The sequence below is a fragment of the Eschrichtius robustus genome, chromosome 19 (assembly GCF_028021215.1).
Source record: "Eschrichtius robustus isolate mEscRob2 chromosome 19, mEscRob2.pri, whole genome shotgun sequence".
Lineage (NCBI taxonomy): Eukaryota > Metazoa > Chordata > Mammalia > Artiodactyla > Eschrichtiidae > Eschrichtius > Eschrichtius robustus.
Genome location: NC_090842.1, coordinates 62,830,100 through 62,851,222, shown reverse-complemented (window position 1 = coordinate 62,851,222; position 21,123 = coordinate 62,830,100). Strand labels below are relative to the sequence as shown.

Here is a 21,123-nt window from a genome sequence, read left to right as displayed (position 1 = left end):
ATGTGTCCCCTTCTCCCTGCAGATATGATGTATGAAGCTACAACACCTGCCATCTCCTGAGCACAGGGGAAGGGCCAAGAGAGTCACAGAGAATCACAGCACGCTGGTCCCGGTGCTATGGAGACTGAGCTGTGGGTCCTCAACTGCCCTCCTCCAGACTTGTTTTGTGAGGGAAATATAACCCCTAGTGCTTCATCCATTATTGGCTGTGTTTTGCTATTGTTAAGAAATGTAGTTGCCAATGTTAAAAAACCAAGAGACTTCACATAAAAACCCAATACAGGGCTGTGGACCCTGGAGCACTGTATCCGGGGTCCCGGCAATAGGATAATCCCGAATCACAGCGGCACACCCACGGGATTAACAGTAAAAAGAGCCCCAGGTAAGTCACTGAACTAGACGCCGCTCGCTCTGAGGCGGCGGGAAGCGTGCCTCACACCGGGGGCGGCTGGAGGTAGCAGAGCTGGAGGTGGGGCCAGGCGGGGGGCGGGGACTGGCCCAGCAGCCGGACCGAGAGCAGCAGCAGCAGCAGCAGCAGCAGCAGCAGCAGCAGCAGCAGCAGCAGGCCCAGGACCGGCGCCGGGATCAGCGGGTGGCGAGTGACTCTGTGGGGAGGCAGCACAGTGCTTGGGGGGCCCAGGGGAGCCCAGGGTATCCCGGCAGTGCCCTGATGTCTGACCATCACCCTCCCTCTGGAGGCGCCTTGGGGTGCACCTGAGCTGCTGGGGGTGCAGGGGGCGCAGGCAGAGGTGGCCCCAGACTGGCCTCCTGACTGGGACCAGCTCCTTCACCACCGGCACCAGGGCTTGCTGCAGCTCCGGCTCAGAGGGCCTGCTGGGGGGAAAGGAAGGCAGAGCGATAGTGCTGGACTTTTTCTCTGCCCCCAAGTCCGCCCCCCAGGCCCTTGGGTCCCGCTACCTCTCGGGAGGGCTTCCTGGGATGTCTCCAGGGTGTGAGTCTCCCAGAGGGATGGGGAGATCCACCTGGAAGGACAAAGGAGACAAACTTGAGACACCGGGTCCTGGATGGGGAGTGGTGCTCGGTTCAGCCCGCTGGACACAAGCGACCACATGGAAGGGGGTGGGACACTGTGGTTCAGTGCGTGAGCCTCCCGGAGACACACTGCTGCGTTGGGCTCCCAGCTCTGCCAGTTTCCTGCTATGTGTCCCTTGGCACGTCACCCCATCTCTCAAGGCCCCACTTTCTCCACGTGCTGGATGGGGATGATGACGGCACCCACCCCACAGGGCTGAAGTGGAGACTGAATGAGTGAATGTGGGCAAAAACCAAAAAATCAGGAGGCGGGCTCAGAACAGTGCCTGGCAGACAGTGAGCGCGCAATAACTGCGTGAGCTACTCAACATTATTATTTCCATCTTCCGTCTGATTCTGGAAGTATCCAGGCTCCCTGAGGGCAGAGACCCCATCTTCTTGAGGAGCCCAGCCCTGGGCTGGGCCTAGTCCACCGTGGATACTCTTTGGGTCCATCTTCCTGCCCTGCGCCAGGCCCAGCAGGCGCTTTAAGATTAAAGCCCCAAATATTCCTCCTGACTCACTTTCCCACCTCATCCCCCGTGTCTTTCTGAAAGGGCGTCCCCTCTGCAGATCTCAGGCTTTCCCACCCATGCCTTTGCTCTGTAGATGATGATATGGTAATAACAATACAATAATAAATAAAGAGTTCCAGGAACACCAACCCCAGCCACTATCTTCACCACCGTCACCTCCTGTGTGTCTGCTCTGTGCCAGGCACTTTACAACCTGATCCTTAACACTTATCCTCACCCTGAGAGCCGCGAGGAAACTGAGGTGAGGCCCCAGTCTCCATGGAAGGGAGCGTGGTGTGGTGGGAAAGAAGTGGGCTTGGGGTCAGGCTGCTTAGAGAGACCATGTTGGACGGTGTGGACCCTGAAGGGTCCCAGGTGCCTGGAACGGAGGCTGGCACACCTTTGGGGCTCACGGTTCTTATCTGAGGACTGCAGGCTTCTGACCTCGCCAAATTTCCTTCCCTCCCTTCCCTTGCCTAAGAATCAGGATTGTCACCTGCCACTTTGAGGAGCAGAGGAGCTGGTGTGGGTGGTACCGGGCAGGGCAGCTGTGACAGGGAGTTCTGGGGCTGGCCGGGGAGGGTCCGGCCCTTCCTGAGAGTGTGGGCGCTTGTGCGTGTGCATGTTTGCAACCCGGGGGTGTAGCCACGTCTGTGGTGTAGCAGCTGCAGCCCTGTACGTGTGCTTGGGGGGGTCCCCTGGGAACATTCTGGCCGCCCACTGGCCTGCAGCCTCCCTCTACAGTACCGTCTGCTCTCATTAGCTGCAGCGAGGGCATTGTTATCTCTTGGCCAAACTATTTTTCTGTCTGCTTGGGGGTGTGGGCAGGGGCTGGGGAGGAGCTGTGACTACAGCAGCCTCATCTGAGGGCCTGCAGTGGATGGTGCTGGGGACTGCCTACCGTGACCTGGATCTCTGCTTCCTCTTCTGTCTCTCTTCTGGGCAACCTGGGGCGACAAGAAAGTTGCTGCAAGCATCTGTCTCCCCTGCCTGGTTCCCATTCGCCCGCTGTGTGGCAGAACCTTTAAAGGAGGGCTCTTAACATGGATGGGCACCCTGGAGAGACCTGGAGGATATCCTGGAGCCCCACAAGCAAACCGTTGCGAGTAGGTCTCAGCATCTGTATTTTTTCAGGGGAATTTTTCACCAAATTCTCCAGAGTATGTGACTCCTACAGGGTCGGGGGCCTCTCCACCTCATTGGCTTTCTCAGCTGCTACTTTCCCAGCTGATCCCCCAGCCGATCAGAGGCTTCTGGTTCTCTCGCACCCAAAACACCAGACACTCAGATCTCTCCGGGACCCCACTCCCTGGCCCAGCTTCCTGCCTGGTGGGTTGCGCCATTTTCAGTCAGTCTCAGTCTCACTGGGTCTTCTTTGAGAACTGGGACTCCAGCTCAGACTCCCCTGACTCCAGAACCCAACTGTGTGGGCCCTGCCCCCATCCCAAATCATTTCTCTTAAGTGTGCAAGCTCCAGCCTCTGCGCCTCCTACGGTCACAGCTGTCTGAGCCCCTGAAATGCCTCTCTGGGGGCTCAGGCCTCAAGCTGGCCAGCCCTGACGTCCCTTGGAGACCCAGAGGTCCACACCACCTGCCACCACCTTCGCTGGGGATCAGGGATCCAACCTTCCAGCCTTAGCTACCAGCTTCAGGCCAAACACCCTCAGGATACAGCTGTTTCCTCAACTCCCATCCAATCCAGGCTCGTGGGCCCCAGCCTCTGCCCCAGTCAGACAAACAGCTGTCTGATCCTCTGGGACTTCTATTCAGGGACCCCCAGCCCCTCTCTCAAGGTCCAAGCTCTCACCCCTGGTCACGTCTAGGGGTCAGAGGATTCACCACTTCCCTCACTCCCAGCTTCCCAATCTGTGGATCATACTGCCCCTGCCCACCGCACCACCCCCCACCCCGGAAACTCGGAAGTCCAGCCCCTACGCCAGCCCTTGTCTCCGCTGCTGCTCAGCCCCCTCTTCCATTCCCTGGTGACGCAGGGGGAGGTCACAGCTCCAGGGCCCCCATCCTGCCCAATCTCAGCTTTCCCAGACAAGTCCAATTAGAGACCGTGGCAGGCAGCCTCATTAGTTGCCGCAGCCGGGAGCCTGCAAGAGGGGAGGGGGGAGAGAGAGGAACCACAGGAAGGCAGAGGCCCCATGGAGGAGGGTGGGCCCAGACATCTAGTGCTTTCTCTATCCTCGGAGGCTGCACATGAGCCTCGTAACAGTCGGTAACAATCACAGGGCAGGGGCTCACTCCACCCCATCACCCCAGGGGCTCACTCCATCCATCACAAAGTAACCGAGCTGGGATTTGAACCCAGGCTGTCTGATTCCAGAGCCCCTGGTGATCTCCCAACTGTCTGGCTGCTCTCCTGGGGCACAGTCGGGGTCTCATTCATCCCAGAGCTCCCTGGAGGCCTTGGGAGAGGTGTGTTCAGTGACAGTGACTTAGTGACTGAGCTGTCCCATCTGCCTGACAACTGTCTTCTTGTCTAAGGGCCTCCTATACGAATACCTCTCCTAAAGGACCCCAAGCAGGGCCTCCTCCAAAAGTATTTCCCCCCAGGTGGGGCTGGGTGCTGGATGTCCTCCTGGAACTATCAGGGTCTGAGGGCAGGGCTGGGTCTCACTCATCCTGGTCCACAGGCCCAGGGTGGCCTCAGCATGAATGAACGAGGGAATGAGTGATGCGCTCCCTCAGGGCTCTCCCAGGCCTTATACTCTAGCTGTCTGAGAGTTGGCATCACCTCGGGGCAGAGGGATGGCTCAGGGAGGACCAATCTTCTTACCACATTGATCGCTCCTTCCTTCCTTCATGAGGGTACGCAGGCTCTCCCTGGAAGTTTCTCTGTGGGAAAGAAAAGCTTAGGTCTCCCAGGCTGCAACACCTGCCAAGAATTCACCACCTGCTTCTAAGACCCGCCCTCCTCTTGGGCCCCCCTTGAGGATGGCTCTATCATCCCTCCAGGAGCAGAAGCCAGAAACAGGACAGTTGTTCCAGCAAGCCCCTTTCTCCTTCAGGACCCAGGCGTTCAGGTCCCCCTGCACCTCTCACACTCCTACAAGCCTCTCACACTCATCTGGGACCCGAAGAGGCTCAGCGTTTCCCTTCCAACACCCTTCTCCTCCCAAGTTCCCAGTCTTGGGGACCCAGGTCCCCCTCCATTTTCTCTGGAGACATCCATCCTTGCCTGTGGTCTCAACCACCAACTCGACACTTTTCTAAATACATCCCTGAGCTCCAGCCTTGTGCACCCACTGCCCCCGAGAAGCACCCCCCTATCCCTCAGGGTGTTTACCTCAGAGGGTTGCAAGCTAAGTTCAGTGTCTTTCTGTCTACTCCCTTCCCGGAATCCAGCGCCCTCAACCCCGCTGTCAGCGGGTCGGCAGCTCTGTCTCCCTGCCCCAATTCTCTCTGCCTGTCCCTTTTTCTCCATCCCAAGGCCCTGGTCTGGCTCAACCTTCACCCTCTACCTCTGGACCACTGCCCCAGCCTCCTCCCTGGCCTCCCAGGCTATCAGCCTCCAGTCAGTCCCCATGTGGCCCCAGAGGGGTCTTTCTACATCCAGAGCTGACCTGCCCCTCCCTACCCTCAGCCTTCCTGTGGCTTGATGGAGAAAAGCACAACCTCTCACCTTCACTGACAGGGAATTCCTTTCATTATCCAGCCAGACCTCATCTCTCACTAGTCACCCCCAACTGCCCTCTGCTCCCCAAACATGTTATGGGGTTTCACGCTCCCACATCCTTGCACTTACTATTCCCACTGCCTGGAAGACCTCTCCTTTCTCACACCACTTATCTTCTCTCTTTCTTTCTTCAAAATAAACTCGTGTCAGTTTCCCTGTGATATCTCCTTCAGTCGCCTACCCGACATGGAAACTCTCTTCTCTAGACTCCTACAGGGCCCACCGCCACCTCTAGCACAGGGATCATCCTGCACTGGGATGGCCTGATTGCATGATCTCTACCAGGCCTTGAGCGCTAGAGGATCCAGGCCCTGAATGATTCTGCTCTGTATCCCCAGGAGCCAGCGCAGGCAGCACCCGGAGGCCCGGGTCAGTCTTCCCCTCCAGAAGGCAACGGACCGCTCTCAGCAGAAGCTCTCTCTAACTTACACGTCCCCCGAGGAGCGCGGCTCTGCCCCCCACAAGCTGTGTGACCTCCCTCTGAGCCTCAGTTTCCCATGAGTAACAGGATGAGGGATGAGGGTGCCTAAACCTCGCAGAGGCAGTGGGAGAGGTCAGCGAGGAATCCAACAGGAGCGCTGGTGTCAAAGAGAAACAGAAGCTTCTCTCAACTCAGGGAAAAAGTGAACAGAGAAACGAGTTTGTCCTTTAAGGATGATGAACAGCTTTGAAGCAGTATAATTTTCAAGACAATACAGCGTTGTTTACAGAGCTGTTAGCAATATTTCCTTAAAAAAAAGGAATTCTTCTGGCACTAACAGCTTAAAATCTCACTTTTCAGCTGTGAACACTGAAGATGAGTTGTCTTCATTGTTTCAAACAACGTTTGAAATATTGTTCAGGTAATTACGGAAGTCATAAAACAATGGCTATTGTTGAATTCAAGATTACACAGCGGGCTTGTTAAGTTTTTCTTAAAGGTGACATATTCAAAAGGTAAATGCTTAATGTACCTTTATGGTGTCAGGAAGAACAATTCACTTACTCCCTTCCCGCTGTAGCACCATTTAAACTAAGGAGATTCCTGACAGTGTATTTGAAATAAGGACAACAACCACCACCATGCAGTTTGCGTGTTGCTTTGTCTACTTTTGTCTCCCACACCAGCAGGCCAGTCCCTAGAGGGCAGAGGTGGTGTCCTGTCTGGCCAGGGGCTCCTTGGCCAACACCCAGCAGGCCCTCAGTCAACATCTGTCTATGAGATGGGGAACAGTGAAGGCACATGGTGTCCCAGGCCCCTCTCCCGGCCCCTGGATCCGGTGGTCTCAGAGCCCCTCCTGTGCTCACCTGCCCCCCAGTTGGGGCTTCAGGTGGAAACTCAGCTTCCTCATTGGTCTCATTGATGACCTCCTCCCACTGCCACACGCCACACAAAGGGTTGGAGAGATCGGCGGCTGCCACTTCTTGTTTCTGGGAGAGAAGAAGTTGTTTCTGAGGCCAGGGAGAGTCAGATTAAGGCAGAAGACAGGTCAGGGGTGGGATGGAGATGGGCTGAGGCGTGAGGATGGGAGGCGGAAGGGAGGTGGTGTGAGGCTGGGCTGGGGAGTCAGTGGGGGCAGCACCCGGGAGGGATTTGGTGCCCAGACCAAGGACTGGGTTAGGGATGAAGTTAAGGACTGAGATGGTCCTGGGGGAACCGGGGTGGGGCGAGAGGGCTGGGTCAGAGTTGCCGCTGGTGGTAGGTTAGGGTGTTCTGGGGGTGTCAGGCCCACCTGCCGAATGGCCTGGATCTCCACAGCCAGCGATGGTGGTGGCAGCTTGGTCCAGTCCACTCTCCTCACCTGAGCCCCTTCGGGTAGCCTGTCCACACAGTCAGGACGGGGAAGGCTGCCTCCATGCCTGCCCACCACCTGTCAGTCAGCCTATGCTGGGGTTGCTGCCCTGCCCACCTTGGGGCTGGAGGCCAGGGGTCCCTGTCCTGGGGCTCCCCTCCTGCCTCCTCCACCCCCGCCATTCCACTCACTCATCCAGCCCCTCATGGGTCTGACTCAGCTGCTCCTCCAGGTGTGAGATTTCCAGCCTCAGTTCCTGCAAAGGAAGGAATGGGGGACCCCTGGGTCTCCGTTTTTCCCCACCCCCCATGCCTGGGCTCCTCTTCCAAGGTCAGTTCCACTCCTGTGACTTCTTTGGGCTCCTCCAGACACATATTGCCAAGGGAGAAGGGGAAGAAACAGTGACAGAAACTTAGGAAGCCAAAGAGAGGCAAAGAGCAACAGGAACCCAGGAGGTAACCTATCAGTCAGGAAAATTAAGAAAAGGAAGGCAGAGATGGAAACACATGGAAAAACGAGAGACTCAGAAACAGATTCACAGAGAGGCAAGAGACACACGAGGTGCAAGAGACTCTGAAGACAAGGGACAGAGAGAGGAGTCGCCTCAGGAGACAGAGGGACTAGACCCAGAGAGAGGCAGAGACAAGAATCTAAACAAGCCCAGCAGAGATACAGAAATAGGAGGAGGGGAGATGTGGTGAGAAGTCACCCACAGAGAATGAAAGTGGATGGGAGGGATTTCCCTGGTGGTACATTGGTTAAGAATCTGCCTTCCAATGCAGGGGACGTGGGTTCGATCCCTCGTTGGGGAACTAAGATCCCACCTGCCACGGGGCAACTAAACCCGTGCGCCACAGCTACTGATCCTGCGCACTCTGGAGCCCATGCACCACAACTAGAGAGAAGCCGGCGCGCCGCAACTAGAGAAGCCCGTGCACCGCAACAAAGAGCCCGCGTGCCGCAACTAAGACCCGACATAGCCAAGTAAATAAATAAGTAAATATTAAAAAAAAAAAAAAGAACGTGGATAGGAGATGGAGATACAGAGAGAGAGAGAGAGAAAGAGAGAAAGGAAGGAACAGAGGAAAAGTGAAAAGGCAGAGAGAGACAGAGAGGGAGAGAGACACACAGTCAAACAGTAGCGATGGGAGAAACAAGACGTGGAGACTTGGAAAAAGATCAACAGAGACAGGAGGAGGCAGCAAATCCCAGAGATGGCAAAAGAGAAGTGGGGAGAGTGGGGCCAGGCCAGTGGGTTACCTGGGTTGTGGTTCTGTACTCCTCCAAGGTCTCGGCCAGACTCTCCGCGTGGTGAGTACGCTGGGAAAGCCCAAAGCTGACTGAGTCTGGGCCCAGCCCCCCGAAGACGCTGAGGCTGGGTGTTGGGGGGACAGCCGGGGTGGGCTTGGGGGAAGAGCTAGGGCCTGAGGGAGAGCACCAGTTTCCCGGGAACCACTCTGATCTCTCCTGGCTAATTATCCAAGGATTAGAGCCAAGCAGGACTTCCCTTTGCAGACTCGGGGCAGGAGACACACAGAAGGCAAATGTTTCCCCCCAGCCCCCTCACCTCGGAGAGGATGGCGTCTCGCTGGCAAATGAGGCGTTCACACTCGTAGAGCTGCCGCTGCCAAGGAAGTCGCCCGTCCATCTGTCTGGCCCGCCCACTCTCCCGAGCCCCTCTCCTCAACCTCCCTTCATGTCTTTGGACATCAGCTACACCGAGGGGGGTTTCAGCTGAGTTGCCCACTGCCCCTGGGAACCTGAAGGCTGGATTGAAGTCCCTGATCTCACCAGACCACAGGGGCTGAAACTGGTGATTGTAAAAATGGCCTCGGGGTGGTAGGAAGTTGTCAAGGTGCTAGGGAGGGGTGGCACCTTCAAAGCATCTTTCTCCGTGGCCAGCTCCTCACTCCTCCTCTTCACTCCATCCCGCTCGGCCAGCAGCTTCCCGTTCTGAAAGAAGGGACCCTGGTCACATTCACTTCAGCAAATGGCCATGTTAATATTCATAGCTGACATTTGCTGAGCACTTGATGTGCATCGGGCCTCATGCTCAGCACTGTCTATCTTTTAGCCCATTTAATCCTTCCAACCATCCTATGGGATCTCAGCTTTGATTTGCAGATGAAACATCAAAATAGAGCTGCAAAAATGGAGATAAGATAGGATGCATGGGGTGGCTATGAGGATTAAATGAGCTAATAATTATTGCTAATAGTTATTGAGCACCTTGCCAGTGTTAGCTTATTTCTTATGCCCTATTTTAAAGATAAAGATGGGAATTCCCTGGCAGTCCATGGTGAAGACTCCGCACTTTCACTGCTGAGGGCCTGGGTTCAATCCCTGGTTGGGGAACTAAGATCCCACAAGCTGCAGGGCACAGTCCCCCCCAAAAAAACAGTATGATGAACCCCCATTATCCATCACCCAATTTCAATAATTATATACATTCTCCCTGTTTATTTCTTCTATATTTTTCAAATATTTTGTTTGTTTTGTTTAACCAGAGTATTTTAAAGTAAACCCCAGGCATCATATTATTTCACCTGTAACTACTCCAGCATTTGTATTTCCTACTTGAGGACTTTTCCTGTAGTAAAACCACAATACAATGATCACTCATAACAAAATTAATAATAATTCTTTAGTATCATCGCACACCCAGTGCTCTTTTTTGGTTTCGGTTTTCTCACAAATGTCTTTTCATGCTTAGTTTCTTTGAATGAGGATCCAAACAAGGTCCACCACGGCTTTTGGTTGAAATGTCCCATTTCTTTTCATCTGACAGTGATCCCCCACCTCCCCAGTCCTGGCACTTTTTCGGGTCCTTCATTTGTAGAAGAAACCAGGTCATTTGTCCTGTAGAATTGGTGCGTTCGGATTTGGTTTACTGTGTTCTTGTTCCCTGTGCAGGACGTTTACCATGCTCCCCCCCCCCCTCATTATTTCCTATAAACTGATGGGTAGATCCAGGGCCTTGTCCAGACTCCTGTTTAATTTTTGGAAGGAAGATTTCATGGATACTGCTATATGCATTTTACTGTGCCATTCAGGAAGAATGTAAAGTCTGGCTGTCCCAATTATTAATTTTTACACTGTCATCATGCCCAGTTTTACAGAAGAAATTAAGGATTGGCATGGCCAAGAAACTTGGCCAAGGTCACGTGGAGAGTAAGTGGACTCAAACCCAAATCTGATTCCAAATCCTGCACTTTTAACTCCCAGACTCCTCTGAGCCAGATGCAGCCCTGGATGAGAATGGGGAATGAGCTTCGGCCCTCATCTCAAGTTGCTCATCACTGGAGGTGGAGACCGACACAGAAGCAGAGGATAATACATGAGGTGGGCCTAGGGCCCTGGGCCTTGTGGGAGCCCAGGGTTTGCAAGGAGGCTGTACTGGGTCTGAGTCCTCAAGGGTAAAGAGAGTTATCTGCGAAAACAAAGGGGCTGGGAGAGGGCAGCCCACGCCAGCCACAAAATGGGACTTGAGAACAAAACGGACCAAATTCCAGTCTAGAGCTTCCAGGCACCAAAAACCTAGCAAGTTGCGCTGAGCTTTGACATGAGGCAGTCACTGGGGAAAGCATTTCGGAGCACGGAGGCAGTCGACTTCCCTTGGCCACACCCCTCCTCCCGGCGCCCCTGGGGATACCAAGGCCAGCTCCCCCCTTCACTCCAGCCTGGCTCAGCTCCAGGTCCTCCATCAGCTGCCTTCTCCCCCTCTCAGGCTCAGCGGGCCTGGGCTGCCAGGTGAAGGGCAGAGGAAGGACGGGCCAGGAATGCTGTGTCAACATCTGTCCACCTGGTCAGGATTTACAGGCTGGATCCTGGGCCACTCGGCAGGGAACCTGGTTACTCAGCCGCTCCTGCCTTCTTCTGCAGTAACCTGAGCCCTGCTCTGTAGGTTCTTGTAGGAAAGCTGAGTGTCCCTTACTCCAGCATTATTCTACTGTAACTTGAGAACTTGATCTATAGATGGTCTGTAGGCAGCTGCTGAGAAGGGAAAGGTGGGGGAAGGGAACCAAGAATAGCTTGTTTATCGAGCGCCTAGGATGTCCCAGGCGCTGCTCAAGGCACTTGACCTGGCACAGGCCTTCTGGGCCAGGAGGAGGCAGAGACCGCAGGCTGCCATTCACCCTGCTTATTCCCTCTCTTGCTTTCCTTGGGGGTCCACTCTCCATGCGGGCAGGTGGGTCCCAGCCGCAGCTCTGGAGGTGAATCAAGATGGAAATCTCAGCAGATTCAGGACAGACACCCAGCTGATTAGCTAACCCAGCAGCCATTCTCACCCCCTCTCACTCGTTTGCCTCCCACTCCAGAGGCTGAGGAAGGTCAGATATTATCCCAGCCTCTCTTGTCACGTGATCCAGTGAGCTGTGAGAGGGGTCTGCTGGTGTGGGGGTGGAGTGGAGGTGCTCCTGGAAAAATGTTTCCTTCTGATGAAGAGAGAGAGCCATGAGAGGAGCATTTGCCCCTCTTTGTCCTGCTTTGAGTGAGAACGCGAGGTCTGGAGCTGTTGCAGCCATCTGTGATCCCGAGGCCACAGACAGACAAACAAGTCAAAAAGCTGCAAACCAGCCCAGAACCTTCAAAACCTCTTGTTAAGTTAATTAGTGTCCTTCAGATTGAAGCGACCATTTCTTCGGTGCTTTCTTCTTCAGAGCTGAAAGTATCCCAGACCTATCGGTGGCTGTGTTATCCATGCCAGGGAGTGGTTTGGCTATAATCATTTGATGTCACTTTAGCCAGTGAGATATGAGAGGGAGGTCCTGTCATGGGGCTTCAGGGAAAGTTTCTCCTTGTTCTTAAAAAGAGATGTTTTGGGGGAGGGGGTGGGATGAATTGGGAGATTGGGATTGACATATATACACTAATGTGTATAAAATAGATAACTAGTGAGAACCTGCTGTATAGCACAGGGAACTCCGCGGCACTTTGTTGTACAGTAGAAACCAACACAACGTTGTAAAACAACTATACCCCAATAAAAGAGATGTTCTGGAAGAAACAGTCACATCCTGTCTGCACCCCATGCTTCACACCATGGCAGCCATCCTGCAGCGAGATTCCCATTGCCCCAACAGAGGGAATTTTCATGGAAGAGCCAGGGAATGATAGTGGAAAATTTTTTGGTTTACGTGTAAAAGCCGTAATACAGACATAGGACAAAGAGATTTGGGAGGATCAAGCAGAATGAGTATTACTGCCTGGACTGGGCAGAGATCCTCAGCGCTGGGGTAGGAGTTCAGGGAGAGTCAAAGAAGAGAACAACAGAGTGAAAATGGGCCCTGAGGCCAGTCCCAAGCCCCAGGTTAGACGGCTGGACAGGATGGATGCAGTTGAACCACAGAACCTCTGGAACGTCTGGGAATCTGAGAGAGGTGTTTCCCAGCTCAGTCTGTGAAGCAGCAATGTGTGTGAAAAATAGAACAGAGATGTCTGTGTGAGGAGCTGAGGCACAGAAGGCCCAGTGAGGCCCCTATAGACACAAAGTCACAGGAAAGCAGCTAAACCTCCTCTGTGCCCCTAGAAGGGTGTGGAGGAACCCCAGTGGCATTTGTGGGTTGTGGGGTTCCGACGAGGGCTACCACCAGCAGATGCAGTGAGGACAGTACATCCAGAGACCAGAAGGCAACGTCAGCCCCCCAGTGGATGCCAGCGTGCAGTGGTGATTAAGGCTAAGGACCAGATGGGACAATGAACATCAGTCTTGTGACCAGCAGAGAGAACAGACATTGATTGAGGAGCACTGAGATGCTGCGTGGATCTCCAGCAACTTAGATGCCACCTTCTGTGGGGGCTTTATTTCCACCTAAAAGGAGTAGGTGGACCCAGAATTAACTAAGACGATGTTTTCTGTCTCAGAATGGGGCTTGAATCAGCCCTGAGGTTGGACTGGGCCTCTTCATGCTATGTGCTAGGCTCTGGGCTAAAAGTGGCCATTTAATCCCCACAACAATCCTAACAAACAGATACCCTTCTCTCCTGTTCTTAGATAATAAAACTATGGCTCAGAAAGGGCACGTCACACGCCTAAAGGTTGTCTGTTGTGTAAGTGGCAGAGATGGGATTTTTTTTTTTTTTTGGCCGTGCTGTGCAGCATGCAGGATCTTAGTTCCCCAACCAGGGATCGAACCCGTGCCCCCTGCAGTGGAAGCTCGGAGTCCTAACCACTGGACCGCCAGGGAAGTCCCAGAGACGGGATTTGAATCAGGGCTGACTTTAAGGCCTGTGTTCTTTCCACCATAAAAAATATGAACAACACTAGCTATCTTTTTGTGAGCTCTTTCCATGTGTCCTGCCTTGTACCTAGCATCCTCTTGTTTAAATCTCACACAATCCAACCAGGGAGATTCCATTATTTTGCCCTTTCTCGTAGGTGAGGACACTGAGGCACAGAGAGGGGCAGACTGGCCCATGCTTACATAGGCAGCCTCAACGTAACCAGGAGTCCGCCCCACGTCCCACCCTCTTACCGACTGTGGCAGTCCTCACATGCAGCCATGTGATCTTCAGGGACATGCACACATTATTGGGCTTCTGAGGTCTCCCTCACCAGACTGAAGGGTGTTTGTTGTAGGCGGCTGGGGGTGCTTGGGGCAGCAGTGGGTAGGGCAGGAAGGTCCTGAGGACTGGGGAAGGGGTGGGGTGGGCACTGGGCCGCAGCTCACCTCCTCCTGCAGACTCTCTATCTCAGCCGCCAGCTGCTGCTGCTCCTTTTCCTGACCGAGCCCAGAGAGAGAACAAAGCCTTCTTTTCAGGCCTCCTTGCCCCCAAATTACCCTTTTTCCACCCCTGGGCACGCAACTTGGGCCTGGGTCATTGAGGAGCAGGGCCGGGGGAATGCGTCTGGGGAGCCCTGATGACTGCTGCTGTCCCCTTTGTCATGAGAGGGGTGGCAAGTAGATCCGGACCCAAAGTCTGGGGAGCAGGGCCTGGACTGAGGGAGGAAGCCCGGGTGACCTCTGCCCTTTCCCACTCCATAGTCAGTCTCTGTTGCTCAGACTCCAAGATAGTAGGAAGAAGAGTGCACCTTTGTGCCCCTTGCCAGAAACCCACCGTCTGCCGGGCTTGGGCCAGAAGGCCGCGATTCTGTTCCTCCAGGCTCTTGGCCAGAGTCTTCAGGTCCTCCAGTTCCTCATCCACGGCCTTGGCAAACTGCAGAGCCTGTTGGGTACTGAGTGGGGGCGGGGGCAGGTGGGCCACATGGGAGAGAGGAATGTAGAGATCATGGATGTAGATCCACTCAGAGCAACAGAGGAATCCCAGACAGATACCCAGAGAGAAAAGGAGGGAAAGAGACTGAGTGTGGGGGGACAGAGACCCAGCTTCTACCTAAAATACTAAGAAAGTGGGAGTGAGCCTGTGCCTGTGGGCAGGTGGGACACGGGGGTGTGCAGGAGGGTGGGTGGGGCCGGGCCCACCTGCGGAGCTGCTTGCGCAAAGCCAAAATCTCCTCCCCAAGGCGCAGGGAACCCTCCTCGGCTGTCTCCACACTGCGCTGCAGTTTGGCGTTCTCCCCGGCCAGCCGGCGGTTGCTGAGCTCCAAGTCCTCCAGGCTGCTCAGCAGGTCGGCTGTGGCGGGCCTGGGGGCAGGGAAGGTCCAGGGTCACTGCCCACAGCCCTGGCCTCCTTTCCCCAGGTCGGGGTAGGTGTAGGTGGCGGGGAGATGCGGCTCTTCTAGAGAAAGAGAAATAGGAGACTGCCCCACTCTCCCTGAGCTATTAGCACAGCCTGTGTCCCTCACCCACTTCCCAAAGGGCCCCAAGCCCTAGGCCAGGCCCTGGGCCCTAGGCAGGCTGGAGGGCATGGGCAGGGGGAGGGCAGGGAGGGGATGAGGGTAGGTACAGCTCAGGTCTGGGGTCTTCGCCTCCGAAGCTCTCCAGGTTGGCTGGATCCTCAGCTTCTGAGCGTCCTGGAGGGAGACAGACAGAGGGTGGTGGGCTCCCAGGTGGCCTGAGATGATGGATTGCTCCAGGATTCCGGCCTTGGTCTTCCTTTGGCCTCCATCCTCAGATTCACTCTGGGTGATCCCATCTGCTCCTGGGGCTGCAATTATACCCACCATCCAGAAAGCCTCTTGCTCATGGGTACCTTGAGCTCAGGCTGGATCTCCCCATAGCCCCCAACCGCCCCACATTCATCATGCCCAACACTGGGCAGCACCTCAACTGCCCCAAACTTGTCTGTCCTCCCAGTTCTCCCACTCACCCACCCAGCCCCTGGGCTGTCCTGGCTCCCTCACTCCTCCTGCCTCAGGCCTCACCTTCTCCCCCTGGATCCTCACCACAGCCTCCTCCCCGGACTCCTGGCCTCCAGCCTCTCCTCCCCGGGAGCTGACCTGTCCCTTTCCTGCTCACAGCCCGGCTGGAGGAGGTTCAAGAGAATATCAAGAAAGCTCTATTTTTTGACTTTTGTTTTGTTTTTATAAGCCTGGAGAAATAGAACATGAACACTTTTTTATGGAGCACCTCCTATGTGTGAAGACTTTGGGGTAGAATGGTGAGCAAACCAGCCAACCAAACAGCAGGGCAGGTAATGAGTCAGATAATCAGATTTCTGCAGGGGAGGACTGCAGATCTGTGCTGAGGGAGCTGGACAGAAAGGGACCTTAGCCTGCAGCATCCCAGGCCTTCCCCACCAGGGCTTCCCTATCAGGTGTGAAGGATGAGGGAAGACACGGAAAGTTTAGGCTGAGAAATAGCCTGAGCTGAGGCCAGGCCGGAGCGGGGCAGTGCCGGCAACAAGACCAGAGGGACCGTGAATGCAGGGACTAGAGTACAGGGAGGGGCCGGCTTGATGATGGTGATGGAGATGATGATGAGAGGTGGGAGGGGCCTCTGTAACAGGGCTGGTGTCAGGAGGGGTTGGAAAGAACCCGTGAGGAAAAAAACAAACAAACAAACCCCAAAGCTCAGGGCAGCTGGGAGGCAGTCATGTCGTGGAGGCGCCTAGAAAGCCAAACTCGCAGCTCCAGTTTAGAGCAAAGGTCTCTGGAGTCCTGCCCCATCCCCTGCTCTGCCCCTGGGTGGGAAGTTCCCCACACTGTCTGACCCTGGGCCTGCCTGCTTCATTCTATATATAACAATCTCACCAGATGGCAGTTGCTGGGAGGTCAGGGCTCCCTCAAAGGCGGTCTCCTCTTCCAGCTCTAATCCCCTGTATCAAAGGGATGAGGCTTAGAGCTCCCTGCAACAACCCGCCCAATCCTGACCAGCCACTGGCAGGGGGATTGCGGGCGGTGGGAGGAGAGGACAGGTCAGGTGAGAGTGAGCACCGTGGGGAGGAAGGTGAGGCCAGATGGCAAGCATCCGGGGCCAGATGGAAAAGCAGGAGGGGCAAGGACTGGGTTTGGAGGAGGGATGGGGACAGGCCTCTGTCAGCCCCTTAACATCGCCCTTCTCCTCCTTCCAGCCCATTTTATTTCTGCCCCCAGACTCCCTCTGCCTTCCCATCTCAGGCACTTTGTCCGCAGACCCCCCCCTCCCCCAACCCTATCTCTACTTTTCTCTCCTCCTCAGCTTCCTTCCAACCACAGCAGGTCCCTGTGCCCAAAGGGTGCTGGCTGCAGTAAGCAGGTATGAGGTTAGATCTTAGGAAGGGTTTCTTGGGGGAGGGTGGAGGTGCGGGGACCCACCCATCCAGCTGACAGGCAGCAATCCAGTCCCGCATGATGACCAGGAAGGTGTCCAAGTCCACAGTGGCCTGAGGGCCCTCCCCATTGGGGTCCAGGCTGCAGGCCAGTGTTTGGAGGCGTGCATCCTGGGGGCCCCGTCCCGTCACAGCCTCCAGGTAGGCTAGTACATGGGTCACAGCCACAGTGCCTGGGGATAAAGCAGGCTGTGAGAGGGAGTCTGGGGCAGGTGAGGGGTGGGGGATGGGGACAGGCGATGGCTTTGAAGTGGGACCACTGGCTGGGCTGGTGGCACCCCTGCACCATGGCCCTTGGGCAAGGGGGCCCAGTCATCCCCACCTCAGAAGGTACACCGAAGAGGACCAGCTGTGCCCCACCAGGCCCACAGTGGCTGCCCTTCCTCCCTCTCCCAGGCCCCAAAGCCCCACCCTCCTCTGTTAACGTTCCCCAAGTTTCCTCCCCTCACCGTCCTTGTCCTGAAAGGCCTACATCCCCTTATCCATTTCCTTCCTGAAGCTTCCCACAATCATCCACTTCACCCTAGCCCATCCCTCTCGCTATGGCTCCCCAGTTCCCAGCCCCCCATCCCCATCCCTTATAATTCCTTGATTCTCTGACCTGTCCTCTGGGGGTCACAAGCTTCAAACGTGGAGTTGAGTATTTGTTCCTCTAAGCTGAGCAGCGTCCCCGTCCCCAGGCTCCCCTCCTCTGGCTGGTCCCAGAGGTACACTGAGGAGACAAGAGAGCCAGCCCACCTATGAGGACGGGGGATGATGAAGAGCAAAGAGGGGTGACCCCAGGTCCTGGCTCCTGCAGAGGGGAAGGAATTCATTTCAAGCTGCCTGGAGTTTGGGCTGGTGGGGAACCGCAGGAAGCTTTGGGTGGGGGCCGCAATGTGAGGGTCTTTCAGTCACCTCCCCCATCCCCCGACCTGGGAATGTGGGCCCCATCTTTCAGGCCAGGAAGTGCCCCTGCTGTTGAATCCTTTGTGTTCAATCGGCTCAGGAGCCCAGATACTGAACAAATACTCTGAGTACAGCCTTTCCTCCTCTCTTCCCCTGCTTCCCAGGCTCGGCTCAGAGGGGGCTAAGGGTGGAGGAGGGCAAAGAAGAGAGGATTCTGGGAGAAGCCGAGGGTGAAGGTGGGCCCAGGAGGCAGGAACAATCCGATATCGCGCGGGCAGCCTGGATCGATCCCTCCCGGCAGCATCTCCGGTCTCCCAGCCCGCCTCGGGGCTGGGTCTCTCTCCTTCCCACATCCCTGAGGCTGGCATCATCAGTGCCCACGGCCTGGGGCCTGAAACGAAGGGGGATGAGGCAATCCAGGCAGGGTGGGTGGGTGGGGGAGCAGTTAGGAGCTCAGAGTCCAGCTTCAAGACTGTGGGCAAGTCTTTTCTCCTTTTGGAGCCGCAGTTTCCCCACCGGTAAAATGGGTGGATAGAGTGATCGCCCCTCCCCAGGGCTGGGAGGGCTAGGTCTGTGTATTTGAAGAGCACCCCCTCTCCCCTGCCTCTGCACAATGTGAATATCCTGGGGTCTGTTTGTCCACTGCTGTATCCACTGTGCCCACACATAACAGGCACTCAACAAATGCTCCAAGATATAGAAGGAGCCTATATGTTCTCTACCCCAGGACCCACTGGGCCAGCCCAGCCTCTTTCCCAGGGCTGGAAGTGACCTGCGAGGCTCCCTGCCCTTCCCCTGGACAGCTGGGTATAGCAGAGGGCCGAGCACAGGCTGCAAGGTCTGACAGACTCAGGGGGCAATCTGGGCAAGGGACTCAGGCTCTTGGAGCCTCAGTTTCTTCCTCCGGAAAATGGGTGGTGGGGGGTGGTTACTTCGCTCCTGGAGAAGAGATGAGATAAAATCTGGAAAGGCCCTGGCAGAGGGCCTGGCACATGGTGGAAGCTCAATAATAAAACTGAACATTTATTCAGCCTTTAATAGGAGCCAGGCCCCCTCTGAGCATCTTACACGAACCATGGTGGCTGCTATTATTAGCCCCACTTTAAAGATAAGGATACTTAGGCACAGACAAGTTAGAAACTTGCCCAAGGTCACATGTTCAACATATGAGTGCCCTTTCTCATCCCTCTGACTCTTCAAGGGTTCTTTGTAGTGAGCTAAGATTTGTCCCCTTGGGTTTGAACTCATGCTTCTAGGGAAGGGGAGCGGGAATGTATAGTTAGGGGAGACACCTCCTCTCACTGTGCCCCCATGTTATGGAGGAGGACCCTGAGGTCACCCAGGACTGGCTGGCTCCAGATGTCGTGGGATCTGAGGATCTGCATGTATCTACAGCGCAGATGTGACACTCTGCCTCCCGGGGCCCCTCAGGAAGATGTCACTCTGCTTCTCTCCTGTTTTCTTTCCTTCATTTCCTTCCTCAGTGTCTCTACCTCTGTCTCTTTCCTGTCCCTTTTCTAGTTTTTTCTCTCTGGCTCTTTCTCTCCATCCTCCTCCCCATCTCTCTGTCCCCTGAGTCCCGCCTGCTTGTCTCCATGTCCACCGCTCCCATTTTCTTCCCTGTCTCTGTGCTTCTTTCCCCACAACTCAGCGACTCTCCGTTCCCTGAGCCTTCTCTCTCCCTCCTCCACTGTCTCTCTCTTTCCCCCCTCTGCCTTCCTCGGTCTCCATCCCTCCTGGGTGTGTTCCTCCCTTTCCTTCGGGAGCCTCCCAAAGCTGGCTCAGCCTTTGGCCACGGGTTCCTCGGTGGCCGCACGCCCTCTGCTGGTGCAGATGAAGTTTAGGTGTTTAGATGTTGGTCCCTTGGTCAGCCTGCCCTAGCTTCCCGAACCCCGGTGTCTGCCTCCTACCTTCTTATCTGGAGAGCCTCCTGAGGCCAGAGTCCAGGCCTGCTAGGAGCCTCTAAGAAAGGGGTCTTGCCTCTCCTCTAGGGTGGGAGTCTCCCTCGGGCTCTCTCACTTAGTAGATGAGTTTCAGAACGGGCAACCCAGCATCTTCCTCCCGAAGCCGCTTTCACACCCATTTGGTCTGCATCCATCCAATTATTCAAGGACTTAGCAATTGGGTTCCTATTACATGCCAGGCATTGCTCCAGTGCAGCGTGACCAACAGGGCAGCCGCTGGCCACAGTGGTTCTTGAGACCTGAACTGCAGTGAGTGTAAATTGAGATGCTCTATTAGTGTAAAGTACACACCAGATTTTGAAGACTTAGTATGAAAAAAAGAGAATGACTCCAACACATTTTTATATTGTTGTATGCTGAAAGGATACTGTTTTGGATATATGGGGTTAAATAAGATCTATTATTGCCACTCATTTTGTCTGTTTCTTTTATTCTTTTTCTTTCAATGTGGCTACTAACAAAATTTTAAATTACATATACAGCTCGCATGTTGACCAGTGCGGCTCTAGGGACTGGGAATACCAGAGTGAGTAAAACCGAGGCTGCCCTGTGGAGCTCATGTTCTAGTGGGGGAGACAGAGTCTAAACGGACAGGCAAATAGAGGTCAGTGCTATGAAGAGAAGTAAAGCAGGAAAGGGGAGAGAGTGCGACAGGGCAGCTGCTTTACAGAAAGCAGAGATCTGAATGAAGTGAGGGTAGCCTGTGGGTCACTGGAGAGGGTGCTCCAGGCAGGGGCACAGCGCATGCAGAGGCTTCTACTCTCGCAGTCTGGCCTCCCCAGAGCAAATGAGATAAGGTGTCCAGGCAGGTGGGCACACAGCAGGCACTTAATCAAGGATCCCTCCCTGCCACCCACCCTGCCTTGAGGTGGAGGCTCAGCCACCCCAGGCCACCTCTCCCAAGTCCCCGAGTCACAGCCTGGCGCCCCATTCACCCACTCCTCCCTCTTCATCCTCCCACAGGACAAACAGGGACCCAGCCACTTACTTTCGGCAGCGGGGCCGCCCGCCTGGCTCTCTGGCAGGTCCATGGGCCACCCCCGCTGCTCTGCAGCTGCTGGCGAAACTAACAGCTCCCCCCCATCACTGGGAGGGACCGAAAAGGGACCAGCTTCTTCAAGAGATCCTGGAAGGACAAACAGGGGAATGGCCTCCTCAGACCAGCCACCCGCGGATGGAGACCTGCCCTGCCCCACCTGTGCCCCGGGCCGCTCTGGATTCTCAGAACCAGTTTGCCTACCCCTGCCTGGACCAGTGCAGCTCCCACTCAGACCTGTTTTATGGACTGGAGGTGTGAGCTGGGAAAATGGGGGGCCCAAGGAGTGGGTGGTGGAGATCAAAGGGGGTAGGGTCACTCCTTCCTGCCATCCCTCCTCCCTGCAGTTTGTCAAGTTCCCCAGCCCTGTCCCTCCTGCCCAGTGACTCTCCCCTGACCCCTCCTCTCCTTCCCTATGGCCCCAGGTCAGGCCTCAGCCTCTCCCCCTGGGCCCTTGGCCCAGCCTCCGACCCAGCCTCCTGACTCCAGTCTCCCGCTCCAATCCATCCTCACAGGGCCCCAGAGCTGACCTGCCCCTCCCCTGCTCAATGTTTTTCCACAGCTCCCAAGCACCCAGTGG

At 55.4% G+C, this 21,123-nt stretch overlaps 1 protein-coding gene across 1 annotated transcript; it reads right to left on the bottom strand.

Moving 5' to 3' along the window:
• Window positions 1-433: 433 nt before the first annotated feature.
• On the bottom strand, window positions 434-20,538 carry KASH5 (KASH domain containing 5). Its single transcript, XM_068528860.1, has 19 exons — window positions 20,496-20,538; window positions 17,257-17,367; window positions 16,642-16,828; window positions 16,099-16,163; window positions 14,853-14,919; window positions 14,429-14,590; window positions 14,064-14,181; window positions 13,676-13,726; window positions 8,880-8,957; window positions 8,572-8,628; window positions 8,265-8,324; window positions 7,196-7,260; window positions 6,945-7,032; window positions 6,520-6,642; window positions 4,333-4,391; window positions 2,449-2,494; window positions 919-983; window positions 715-831; window positions 434-605 (listed from the first exon to the last, which is right to left on the bottom strand). The coding sequence occupies exons 1-19, from the start codon at window positions 20,536-20,538 to the stop codon at window positions 434-436; spliced, it is 1,734 nt and encodes a 577-aa protein (XP_068384961.1).
• Between the last annotated feature and the right edge of the window lie 585 nt (window positions 20,539-21,123).